General features: G+C 38.2%; 2 protein-coding genes across 2 annotated transcripts in view; one reads left to right on the plus strand and one right to left on the minus strand.

Annotated features, from left to right (window-relative positions):
• Positions 1-807: 807 nt before the first annotated feature.
• LOC137997115 (headcase protein homolog) lies at positions 808-2381 on the plus strand. The gene has a single exon (XM_068842901.1). The coding sequence runs from the start codon at positions 931-933 to the stop codon at positions 2239-2241; it is 1311 nt and encodes a 436-aa protein (XP_068699002.1). The 5' UTR covers positions 808-930; the 3' UTR covers positions 2242-2381.
• A 3412-nt stretch (positions 2382-5793) lies between these two features.
• Positions 5794-12419, minus strand: part of LOC137997116 (synapse-associated protein 1-like) — a 29569-nt gene continuing 22943 nt past the window's right edge. Inside the window, exons 8-11 of the mRNA XM_068842902.1 lie at positions 10916-11009; positions 8470-8565; positions 8247-8302; positions 5794-6488 (exon numbers count right to left, since the gene is read on the minus strand). Coding sequence (XP_068699003.1) covers positions 6405-6488; positions 8247-8302; positions 8470-8565; positions 10916-11009 — 330 coding nt within the window. The 3' untranslated portion in view covers positions 5794-6404. The remainder of the gene's footprint in view (positions 6489-8246; positions 8303-8469; positions 8566-10915; positions 11010-12419) is intronic.

A 12419-nucleotide genomic window follows, 5' to 3' on the forward strand; every position in this document is an offset into this window, starting at 1 on the left:
ATTGCTCACTCCAAGATAAGTTTTAGAACGTCTTCGGAACGGGATCATGGCTACAAGCCATTAAAAATTTTGACCAGCCACCGAATAGCTCCGAGATGAATATTTAGCTATCGAACATTCAATCAATTTTCTTGTCAAAGGCAACTAGAACAATGGGCCACGTAACAACAGGGGATTGTATAACACAATAAACGTTTCTCACTGCCACTGGTTTTTCTTGGGCGCTGGTTAGAAATTACTTTGCGGTAAATGTAAAATGGACTATCACAAAACGTAAAACACCTGTTGTATTACTAGGAAGAAAGTGTCTGATTTTTCTGTTATGCAACAGGTGATTAAGGCACTAAATTGTAAGCTAAGCTCTCTTCCGGCAGAATAACACCAAGCCTTGTTAATGCCTATTGTTTTAATTTTCCTTTGTTCAGGGAAACTGATATATCTTAAAATAATATTTTGAAGAAAATCCGTTCATGCAGGTTCCGACCTCTTCATTTTAACATGTATGTCACAAATAGGATTTTGTTTTTCACTAAGCGTGCTGACGAAAAAAGATTGAAAATAACGATACTCAAATATCTTGAGTTAGTTCTTTGTACTGTTTCGCTGACGGCACTTGTGAAGTTTTCAAAGAGAATTAGACAAAGATCTTTGCAATCAAGGAACAACAGAAGAGCGCATCTTGATGATTTGCCGATATCTCTGGAAATTCGCAACTTCGGCCGGCCGGCCAGGTAGTGAAACGAACAAAAGAAAGCCAATGTGCGTCAGGTGGTCACACAAGCCCCACCCCTTGTCACGACATGCAATGTAAATAGGCATAATCTGCGTTCGTACATTAGGAATCACTTTGCATGCATGTGAGCGGTGGACGTGGAACGTATATAAAAGGAGCTGATCTCATTGTTGTGGGTGGGAAATTGAACTATCAAGATGCCTCACTCGAAAGCGCCAAGACAGAAAGTACGAATAAGCATGAGTGAAAGCACTTCTTCCGACCACGAGGACGGGGAAAGAGAACACTGTATCGCGTGCTGTCTGCCAAAGGGTTGCCCTTTAAAAAGTCCCGTCGATTTGCCGACCTCTGTTAGAGTCATTTGTAACAATGACGCATGCCAACAAAGCGGCTACATGCACGGCGAGTGTTTTGAGGATTTCGAAGAAGAAATCGTGTCCTATTTAAAAGGGACAGGTCGAGCACGTAGCTGGTCGGAGAAACAGAGGCGGCAGAACATATGGACGAAGAAAGGCTACGATTTGGCATACAAGTGCTGTGCTTGCCTTTGCGGAAAAGGACATTTGAGAAAGGACCTTGAGTATCAAGCTCCGAAGCCAGAGGAGGTGGCTGGCCATTTGCAGAACCAGGCCAAAACGAAGCGAAAGAAAAAGAAGGCAAACGAAAAACCGTCGGTGAATTTGGCTTCGACAACAAGTCGACCTCGCCGAAGTTCTCAATCATCAAACTGTAGTCAGTTATCAGAGTCACCACCCGAGCGGTCGCCGATTTCACCGCTCCCTAAAACACCCACAAAGAAAACACGGGCAAATTTACATGAAAGCAACTGTCATTTCTTCGGAGATACTTTCGGTAACTTTCACTCTAACATGAACGTCTCCGCGTACACCACGAACGTGCTGAGTAATTTTCTAAAAAGAGCGGACTTCAGCTCATTTCAAGGCGTTCTACCAAGGCACAAAGTAAACCCTTATCATATTAAAATGGAAGACGAATTAAATGACGACGCGCGACATTTTGTACTTTCAAATCTATCGTCGCGTGAAACCCGTATTGCTAGTTGTGTACTCTGCAGCCGCGAACTTCCTGTATTCGATAAATATCCGCTGATCGATGGAACTTTCTTTCTCACTCCAAGGCAGCTTAATCCGAGTTGTGTCGATGTCTCGCAAAATGGCAAGGCTCAGTATTTAGCTGCAGTGTGCATTCGTTGTTTGGAGGGCATTCCCAATCGAGTCAAATGCAAACTTTGTTGCAAAGAGTGGGATGGATCTTCGCACCAACTTGGCACGATGTACTGCTATGACATCTTTGCTGCTTCCCCGTGCTGTCAGCAGAGAGTCGCTTGTCACGCTTGCGGTAAGCCTGTTGTCGATCTTAGTGAAGGCAAGAAATTTTTTTGGGAGTACTCTCAGTCGATGAAATGTCCACATTGTGGAGTATCTGGATTTCATTGCATTAAGTCGATTTCCTATTTCGAACCTCCTGATATAAACTTGATTCGCTGAGGTAATGTCTACAAAAGGAAGGGGTGGGTTTCTACTGGGAGTTGCCCCAGCAAGGGTGGTCACAAAGGCAATCACAGCTTCACTTGTAGCAGCACCCACTACCTGTTCTTGGATAGTTCAACTGAATAAGAAAACTCAAATTAAATCCTGAAAACTTTCGTCAGCATTAGCATTTAGAGCATTCTCTTTTGTGGTAGTTCAATCAGAAAGTACGAGCTCAGAGAACTACCCTTCATTAAAATCTCAGGCAAGTGAACTAAGTCGGGATCTTGTGGGATCTTTTTTTTTTTTTTTTGGGGGGGGGGGGGTGGGGTACATGGTCAAGATGCAAAGTAAGGTCTCTAAGAATACTCATCTTATTTTAAAGGTTTGGCAACTTAGGCCATGGTTAAGTGCAGAATTTGGTCTTGAAGTCTAACTTCCTTTTAAATGAAGGCTTGCTGCACCACAGTTTATTCCTTTACTAAATCTGTATTTGCTACCCCTCAATTAAATATCACTGCACATCCTTTAATAGTCTGCTACTAAAAAATGTTAAGGAAACTGCAATCATGGACAAAACTCTTCAGAAAATTGCTCTTCCAAGCGTTTCCAGTTGTAAACAAACAATTGACCCCCTCCCCCGACTCAATGTTGTTTTGTGGAGGTCACAAACAGTTTCCTGGAAATAAACACTTTCCAAATCTGGATAGGGGAGGAGGGATTTTAAAAGTAACTGTTCAGGAATTCACAAGGGAGAAACAGTGAACAAGTGCTTTTTGCCGGATTCTGTACAGTTATGAGTTTTTTCTGTGATTGTAGTCTTGGCAAATTCACAAGGTGAAAAATCGAAGGGCACATTCTAGGCATCAACTAGACTGCTAGCAACCACTTCTAAGCCAGTCGACCTGCTGTACTTTGTCACGCAGTTTAGTAAAGTGGCCGATTGCATGACAAAGTACGCTGTGTTGACTGGTTAAGAGGGGCTGTCAGCAGTCTGGGGATCAACAGTTGATACTGAACCTTGATGATAATTTTATTGATGTAAATTGATTTATTTCAAACTGTACTTAAAGTCCCTGTGACGCTTGTTTTAACTTTTAATTTGAATGTTTATAGTGTCTGGAGTGTAGTACTTCAAAACGTTTTCCCTCATAGAGTGTCCACGCATTTTAGTGGGCCTTTGATTTTTGGCCGATCCAGTTGGGTCCTGGTAACTAATGACATCAAAGAAATCAAGAATGTAATTCCATTTTGAATCGTCAGAACATTCACGACATCCAAAGAGTAACTATCATCAGACATTTCTATAGACTTAACAAGAAGCTCTACTTTTTCAACAAGATTTCTATTCTTACACTTTTGCACATTTCTTTCTGAAGAAGTGCCGTTAATTAAGTTACTTCTTTGACGTCATGAGTTACCCGGGCCCAACTGGCTCGGCCAAAATTTTTTGCGTATAAATCAAACACCTGCTAAAACGTGTGGATACACTATGGGGGAAAGTTCTTGAAGTACTACACTCCAGACACCATAGATAGTTAAATGAAAAGTTGAAAAACGGGGAAAAAGTAAGGGTCACGGGGACTTTAAATTGGTGCCTGCCAGTCTGTTAATCAGAAGTCGTTCTGAATGAAAGAAAGACCTTACTGGGTGAACCTTTTTTGTTTGTTGAAGTAAACTCAGCAGCCAAATTATGAATTAAAAAGATAAGATAAAAGGGCATTTTTTTCAAAGGCAGGATTTGCAAAATTATTCATTGTTAATAATGTACATACCACAAAACAATGGGTTCCATACAGGAGTGTGTGCTAATAAAATGAAATCAATGTATTGAAGCTGTTATGGCAAAAAAATTAAGTAAATGAAGGGTGCTGGGTATAACTGACTTTTACAATTTGTTGGGTGGTTGCAAAGTTTGGTAAACTGGCAGGGACCATAGATATTCTGAGCAAAAAGTAGACATGCAATGAATGCAAACTCAAGCAAGCTAGCCAGGAGCAAACATTACTTAACCAGTTGACTGATTTAGTTCACAAACCCAAGAACCATGCTTTTTGCTGAGAATTTTACATCATCATCATATTATTATTGACTTGATGACAATAAATCAACTTCTACATCACTAAAATTCAGTTTTGGTGATGTTCTAAGCTCTGGAACTGCCAAATCTTGATATATCAAAATGTGATATTGTAAACAATGAACATGGCCTGGGCTCTGGGGAATCAAATAAGGATTCTATTTTTTCTTTGTTGGAGTGTCAAGGGTGATTGCTTTGGTAAATGAGAAATTTGTAAGTTGAAAATACTCCACTGTTGTAAATCAATGAAATGGTGATGAATGGCTGAGCAGGATGTTCATTGTTTACCTCACAAAAGCGAGAAAGATGAAGTCTCGGTAGTGCCTGCATTTAATCAAAACTATAAATTATTCTATAACTACGTAATTCTTTGAAATGGCTCTCCAGATGCTAGCACGACTTTAATTATTTTCAATGATCATTTGCTATTTAAAGTGCTGTATTGAAGTTACTTGTTGAGGCTCATTATTAAATTATTGATGTACTGGTCATCCAGACATATTTAATGTGCATAAATAAAGAAGCACTCATCCCACTGTTATTGTATTAGATTTTTACCATAGAAATGAAGACCGCAAGTAACTAATAGCCCATTTCCGAGTTGCTACATGTCTCAGTTTCAAGGCGAGTCCTGGTGCACAACCATTCAAATGGAAATGAGTTGCGTATTCTTATGCAAATCAAATTCATTTCCCTTACAATAGTTGAGCACCAAGACTCCCCCCCCCCCCCCCCCCCCTCCTCCCCTCCAAACACACTCTCTCTCGTGACATTGTGATTAGAGGCTATGGCTACCACACACCAAATGCCAACCTCGTTCCAAGGGTCTCCAGTGTTAACGAGAGAGACCCTGGGAATGAGGTTGACCAACTGCTTCTCCATGTTAAAGGGGACATGAAGAGGCCCACAGTAATGAGTAAAGGTTGTCTGGCATTAGGCAGCGTAAAATCTGTAAGTGTCACTCTTGGGACAGAAAAGGGTCCGTTCTTGAGTGGACCTTCATGTTTGTTAACCCTTTCAACCCTGAAGTGGTCCCCAGTGACGAGTAAAATCGTAGGAGTTCAACAGAGTAAAATCTATACATGTCATTCTTAGGAGGGAAAGCGTGATACGGGATAAAGTCTCTGAGTGGACCTAGATGTTGTTAATTCCTGAAGAGGACCCCCTTGATGAGTAAAATCTTTGGCGCTAGATAGAGTAAAATAAGTTAATCTATACATGTCATTCTTAGGAGGGAAAGCGTTATAGGGGATACAGTCTCTGAGTGGACCTAGATGTTGTTAATTCCTGAAGAGGAGCCCCTTGATGAGTAAAGTCATTGGTGTTAGACAGAGTAAAATCTATACATGTCGTTCTAAGGAGGAAAAGGGTGAAAACATTGTGAGTACCCTGAAGGGGAGTGCAGTATCAGTAAATGAAGCACCACAGGGGTGGGGTTTGTGACAATGGGGTAAAAGATTTTTTAGAATCCACTGATATTGGCAACCAAGTGAACATTGAAAAGTATTTTATTAGTTTTTTCTTTTACCTGGGCTGCACTAGTCAGCATCAAAAATTTGCCATCTTTCCTTTTGGGCTTTTTTGTTGTCAGGGGAGGTCACTGAAGTTCAGAATTTTCCAGCACATAATTACATGTACCTGTACAGTAGGTCAGCTTTTATTTTAAAGTCAATTTCGCCTTTCTTCATTTGCATGGTATCTCTTTTTAACAGCAGAACCTCTAGAAAAGATCATGCACTTGAAGGTATAATATTTAAATGCACCACCCTTAATTAACTTTGTCTTACTGTGAGGAAGACCAATGCATTCATGTGATGTTATCAACTTGGAAACTAAAAAATGGAATTGAAATGTTATCCAGAAAATACATCAATTTTTTCTTTAATACAAGGAATATTAATTTTTACTAAACTGTTCCTACTTGTAGAATTTACACTTATTGTATCCTTTCAGTCTTAAATGGGTCCAACACATGACGAATTATCAATTCCCCCATTAAAAAACCAATTACTGCTATTTTTTTGTTAGCTTTTTATGATCCCTAAAACAGACCATAATGTCAACTGTGTTTATGGCAAGTTATGAATACAATAATAAAAGTTTATCCATCATTTTCCTCCTCCAACAGATCTTCTATCTCCTTTTCCCACTCAGCACTTTCTTCATTGTCTACAACCTCAAAATCCTGAAGAGCAAAATTAAGCATGAATGAAAAACACTGCCAACAAAACAAAAAACAAAAAACATGCGTGACTGAGCCAACTCAGTCACGCATGATACAGCAACCAGGTGTGACCAACAGTCCACAGATTTCCAGTAAACAGCACGCCTATACATGTACTACCAACAAATCCATTTGCTGCACCACAGGTAGCTCAGATGTGATGTGTTTTTCACTGTATTTAAGAAAAGAACGACTTTCAAAGTTCACACAAGGCTGTTCAATTTTAGCTTTGTATTTATGATTTAGAGAACATAATATACTGACAAAAATACAGCTTGCACACCTTTAGTCCAGTGTGTCTTTGGTTGTTCTGGTGAATTTAAATGGGTAAGTACTGTACCTTTTTCAAGTCAATCAGTGCATGCGAAGGTGAAATTACCAGACACACACTGCATTAGAGGTAGGCAGGCTGTATTTTTTTAAAAATAATATAATTTTTCTATAATTACATGTATGGTAAAACCGAACAGCCTTGTATGAACTTCGATCATTGCTCTTTTGATAAATATGGTGAAAAACACACATTACGTTTGGGCTGCCTGTGCCTGGACATGACTGAGTTGAAGGAAAAAAAAACCACAGATACTTAAAAAAAAAATGACAACTCCCCTTTGGGGGTTTATATAACCAATGAGTGATACAAAAAGTGATAACAAACAAAGAAGATTTAAAACCCCTGGGCCTCTTAATGATCCCCAGATTTCTGATAAGACCTTTACATTTATCTCATCCCAAAAGTAAGAACTTGGAGTTTGTTTTACATGTACTGTAGTTTCGGGTGAGCTTTTTCATAGTCTCCTACGCAGCCGTTCTTTGTGTGGTCATGCAACGCTCCTCCCCACATATAGTGGGGAGGGGAGTTGCGTGTCCACACAAAGAACGGCTGCGTAGGAGACTAGTTTTTTCCCCGGGGGGGGGGGGGGGGGGGACACGACATATCCCTGGGTGGGGAGGTACGGCGCGGCCCCTCATACCCTGACCCTGTTTAAGACAAATATTGCTAATTTTCCTACCCATTTTAAGACAGAATTCCGATTTTTGATACCCTGTTTAAGACATTTAACCCAGTTTAAGACAAAAATTGATAAATCGTTACCCTGATTAAGACAAAAATGATAAATTCGATACCCTGTTCAAGACAAAAATCCCGAAAAACATACCCTGGCTTGCCGCACGTCCCCATTAAGGCCTTATAGGGGAGTACCCCCCCCGGGGTTTTTTCATTGCCCAGACCCAATAATATCAAGAATTTTTGTTTCCCTTTCAAGTCTCAATAATCAATGTTCGACCACAGGCAGTTTTGACCAGGGTTTCTTAGAATTCACAACATTTCACAAAATTCTTATTTTGTGTGAGTAATTTCTTAGAAATTGATTTCGCTAAGAAAATAAGCAATTAAAAATCATGACGTTTTGACCTCTCCGAGATAATTTTCAAGCGCACTTTCATAGTAAAATCTCATTCTCATTCTCTTATTTGTATAGGTAATCACATGATTTCAAGTGCAATTTTGAATAATTAAATAAGAGTGAGTAATTTTATTCAAAGAAGAACAAAATTGCAAAACCAGTAGGGTGAATGCAATTTAAGGTCTTTGAAAAAATAATTTACAAGTTTTTATCAGTTTATCAGTTTATCAGTCAATCAACACGCTGAAATTTTGTATGTGTTATTAATTAAAGTATGAACTAACTTTCAGTGTTGGTAAAAGTACAGTACCTGTAATTCTGCTTGAAGTTCCTTTTCCCATTCAGGAATATCGTCTTGATTTTCATCTAAATTAATTTAAATTACACGTTAAAGGGAAATATCTGCCTTTTATAAATTAATAATTAATTACTGGTTTAAATCACAGATACAGTGCAATCTTGATTTTTATCACTCAACCATAATAAAAAAGACCAAAGATCTTCAAGCCTAGAAGGGTCAAGATTAGACTTGCCTGTAGTAGTGTCTTCCTTTGGTTTAGGTTGGCTGCTTTGGCTAGCTTCTGGCTTTTTTTCCACTCCAATTTGCTTCAGATCATCATGGCTAAGTTCTACAAAACATTGTCAAAAGACATACATGTAAGAAGCCCATAAAAAAAGTTTATCATTTTGCCTAATCCTCTGACCAAGATGACAAAGAAAATAATTTATCTTTTCTCGACATGGAATTTAATACATGTACCTTATCTTAATTAACCCAATGACCCATTAACCACACCCCCATTGACAAGTAAAATCCTCCTCAGGGGGTCAGTGGATTTAAAAAACCACCACCACCAACAACAACAAAAATTTACAGTGAATAATTAGAAGATCTTGTTTGCAGAGAACTCTTTTAAACAATAATAACAATTAGAATAATAATATTATCATTTACTAATACATAGATTAGCCAAGCCTAAAAGCTGAGCTCCCAAGTTATTTATTCTTAAAATAAGTTAACCTGGCTTGACCCTGTGATCCAATTGAAACCCAGTACCTGGTCAGTGGTCAACTTAAAAAAAAGCTGACCTTGATGAGCTCTAAACTTGAGCTTGCAATATGGTCAAGTGATACTGGTCAGCAGATACCTTGTTTTGATCAGTGTCAATTGACCATAACATGGATGTCCAATATCAAGTATTGATTCTCTAAACTTGATATGGTCACGTGATACTGGTCACAATGGCATACTTGGAGGCGTAACGGTCGTATGATGACCAAAACTAAATTTTCTCGCACAGATGGGTTGCCATATTTTCTTACCAATGGTGATCCACGCGCTCGCCTTTGGTGCACAGAATTCCGCTATTATTAATATTATTTTTATTTTTAGAGTTCTCTTCAAAAGTCGAAACATGGAGTAAGAGCATGTTATAAAATCTCAAGGTTTGGAAAAAAAAATTTAACTTGAAATAAACATACACATGTCAGTGAGTATAAATCGTAGTTAGTTGCAAACCATAGAGTACAAAAAAGTATGTTGTGTCAGTACCTACCTATATATGAAAGGGATGCTGCCAATGGATATTTTATAAAATTTACCCAAGATTGCAATATGTTACTTGTATTATTGCATTAATTAACTTGCATTGCAAGTTTCATTTTTATCAAAAGAAAATTTAACTTAGTATACCACATGGACTGATTTTATAAGTGATGGAACATGAAGCCTAAAAAGAAGTTTAAAGCTAATTATGGTTCACTTAATTATTATGGTTCAGTTAATCATCATGGTTCAGTTATAATCATCATGCTTCAGTTAATCATGGTTCAGTTTATTATTATTTGGACATGTCTTAATTCAAGGCTTATACAGTGCTTGAAACTAATGCTATTCCACTAGCCCAGGTACCCAGGACTAGTAAAACGTCATGTGTAGGGCTACTGAAAAAATTTTATGCACTCCTATACTAGCCCCTGTTTAAAGTATTGATCACTTGATAGAGTGTTGATTGTCCTATTGTTTCCTTGCATGAAGTGTTTTTATATGATATGCCATTAAAATTGGCATATCATATCGGCCTCTCCCAGTGAGTATTTTTAGTGATCCTGTATTTAGCAGCCACCTGTATTAAGCAGCCAGTTCATCAAGCCCCGAGGGTAGCCGTTGTATATCAACCAGAAAAAACTACAACGACAATAACCAACCAAAGAAACTTAATAAAAATTAATATTCATGTTCTCAAGTGTCACTGGAGAAATAAAAGGGTTTGGGGGGAGCGGTGAGACACCAGAAGAATTGGAATGGTTTCTAATTCCCTACTTTAGACCTGTGTATTTCTTAATGGCTTTATTTTGGTCAAGTAGCTTGACCTTGTGGGCTAGTGATTTCTTTTCTTTTTTTTTTTTTTTCGCTTCCTAGCTCACTGCCTACTACAGTACACTCCACTGACCAGCCATTTTACATGCCCACGTTCCTCTGCGCACACCACGGCTGGATCACTAATCCAGCCAATTGTATTTTCCACCAATCAGAAAGTCGCCTGCCTTTATAAATGCAGGGAACAAGGGAAATCTGTTAAGTTCTAAATATTGCAGAAACTGATGTAGCAAAAGGAATACATGTAGTTAAACACAAAGGGGCCTTACAAAAGGCACTGTACACATGTAGCTTGCGAACATCAGATTAATTTCGTAAGTCAACCTTGGTTCCATACAGAGCTCTGTGATTATTTTAGCAATAGTAAAAAGCTTCTGTCTTTTGTGAAACTTCTTTTCCTTTTCTTAAGATCCCCAGCCATTTATATTGCGAAAGAAATATTATTTGTTTATCTATGACTGGTAATTATCATCTTGGATCAGTGGACATGCTTGAATGAAGTCAAACAGAGTCAGAAGGCAAAATGACTTCTTTAATGGTATGTCTGCATTTAAGCAGGCCACACAAAAAGGAAATACATCACTACTGTTTCTCCTTACCTTGTTCTGGATGTGCAAACGAGTCACTAATAAATTCACCATGCATAGAACTTTCATCTGCAATAGGTTCTGAGAAGTCCTCTTCCTGGGTAACCTGTGTAATATCAGAGGACATTACAAACTATGTTAACTAAGCTGTATTAATTTTTTATAAGGAAAAGATACTCCTCAAACATCTGAAACACACATAAGAAAGTACATGTACTTTGTTTCAGCTGCCAACAAGACCTTGCAGTGATTGACTTTCAGAAAAAAACCTAGGAGCCAGCTGGCTCCTAAGTTTTCAGATTTGGTCGCCAGCTCAAATACTTTAGTCGCCCAGGCCAAGCAGAAAATCAGAGTGCATAAAGTGGCCTTAACAGCCAGAGATGGGAGAAAATAGTTGCAAATTTTAAATGCTGGATAATTTGACTTAAAAATAAACTGGACAAAAGATTAATGTACATCAATCATAACATTTCTAACAAATTCGAATGTGATCAAGTCTATTGTTCCAGACATTGTAATAAGATATCTGCACTTTATTATACTCTTGATCCTTGGAGATGCTTTTAATGCACAAACTCTACTCTCAACATGCAAACGGACTGGATTGACACAAAGTTATTCACTTGAAAAACTTGTGAGCATTTTTTCTTATGCTAATTCTAGAGAACACGAAATATCAGCATTAATTAAATTTTATTCACTGTGCCTTGAGAATGTCGTCATGATGACGCTGAAACATCAGCTATTAAATTTTATGTTCACTTGTTATGCATTTAAATAATTATTTGCGGCCTTTCTGACAGTGGTATTTAAAAAAAAATTATTAAGATGAATCATCATGAACAACAATTTCATTTCTTTCACGTTTTTTCTGAGAGTTACAGTTGCCAATAGAAAAAGTGCTATGGTGGATACGTAAGCTGGAAACCAATTCTAACGCTGAGTGTAAACTAAACACGAGGCATACTGGTGTACACGCAAGTACACGGCCATTTCATTTAGCTTGTTTACATATTTTAAAGTTATCGGCTTTTTCTGTATAGGCCACTTCAGAAGATACAAATGTACCATAATACTCTTTGTTTGTCCTCCCAAATTTTGCAAAGCATCGTTTTTGTTTTCTCTTGGGACCAATGTAAGTCCCCAGAGAAACTGGAAACAATGTTTATGCAAAATTTGGGAGGGGGGGGGGGGGGGCAAACAAAGAGTATTATGGTATTTTGCAAAGTGGCCTATTCAAAATCTATAACGGTTTTTAGAAAAGTCTTGGATGTCACTTCTGGAATAAAGTTAATGAAAGATGTAGATCTCAGTTTGCATTTCCTTTAAGGATACCTGTATGTAAACACTGTTTTCAAAGGCTAGTCATGGGAAAGCGTGAAGTACTGTCTACTATTGGACATTCATTGCAATCATAATCAATGAATAAAAAATAACTGCCTGGTGACTACATGTAAGTATGAAAAGTTAGTCGCCAGTGAATAAAAACCAACTCGCATTGACGACCTCAGCAGTC

Source organism: Montipora foliosa, chromosome 3 (genome assembly GCF_036669935.1).
Source record: "Montipora foliosa isolate CH-2021 chromosome 3, ASM3666993v2, whole genome shotgun sequence".
NCBI classification, from domain to species: domain Eukaryota; kingdom Metazoa; phylum Cnidaria; class Anthozoa; order Scleractinia; family Acroporidae; genus Montipora; species Montipora foliosa.

What these genes read in the sequence shown, in the direction of transcription:
- LOC137997115 (XM_068842901.1), top strand. Translation starts at nt 931, where the DNA reads ATGCCTCACTCGAAAGCGCCAAGACAGAAAGTACGAATAAGCATGAGT.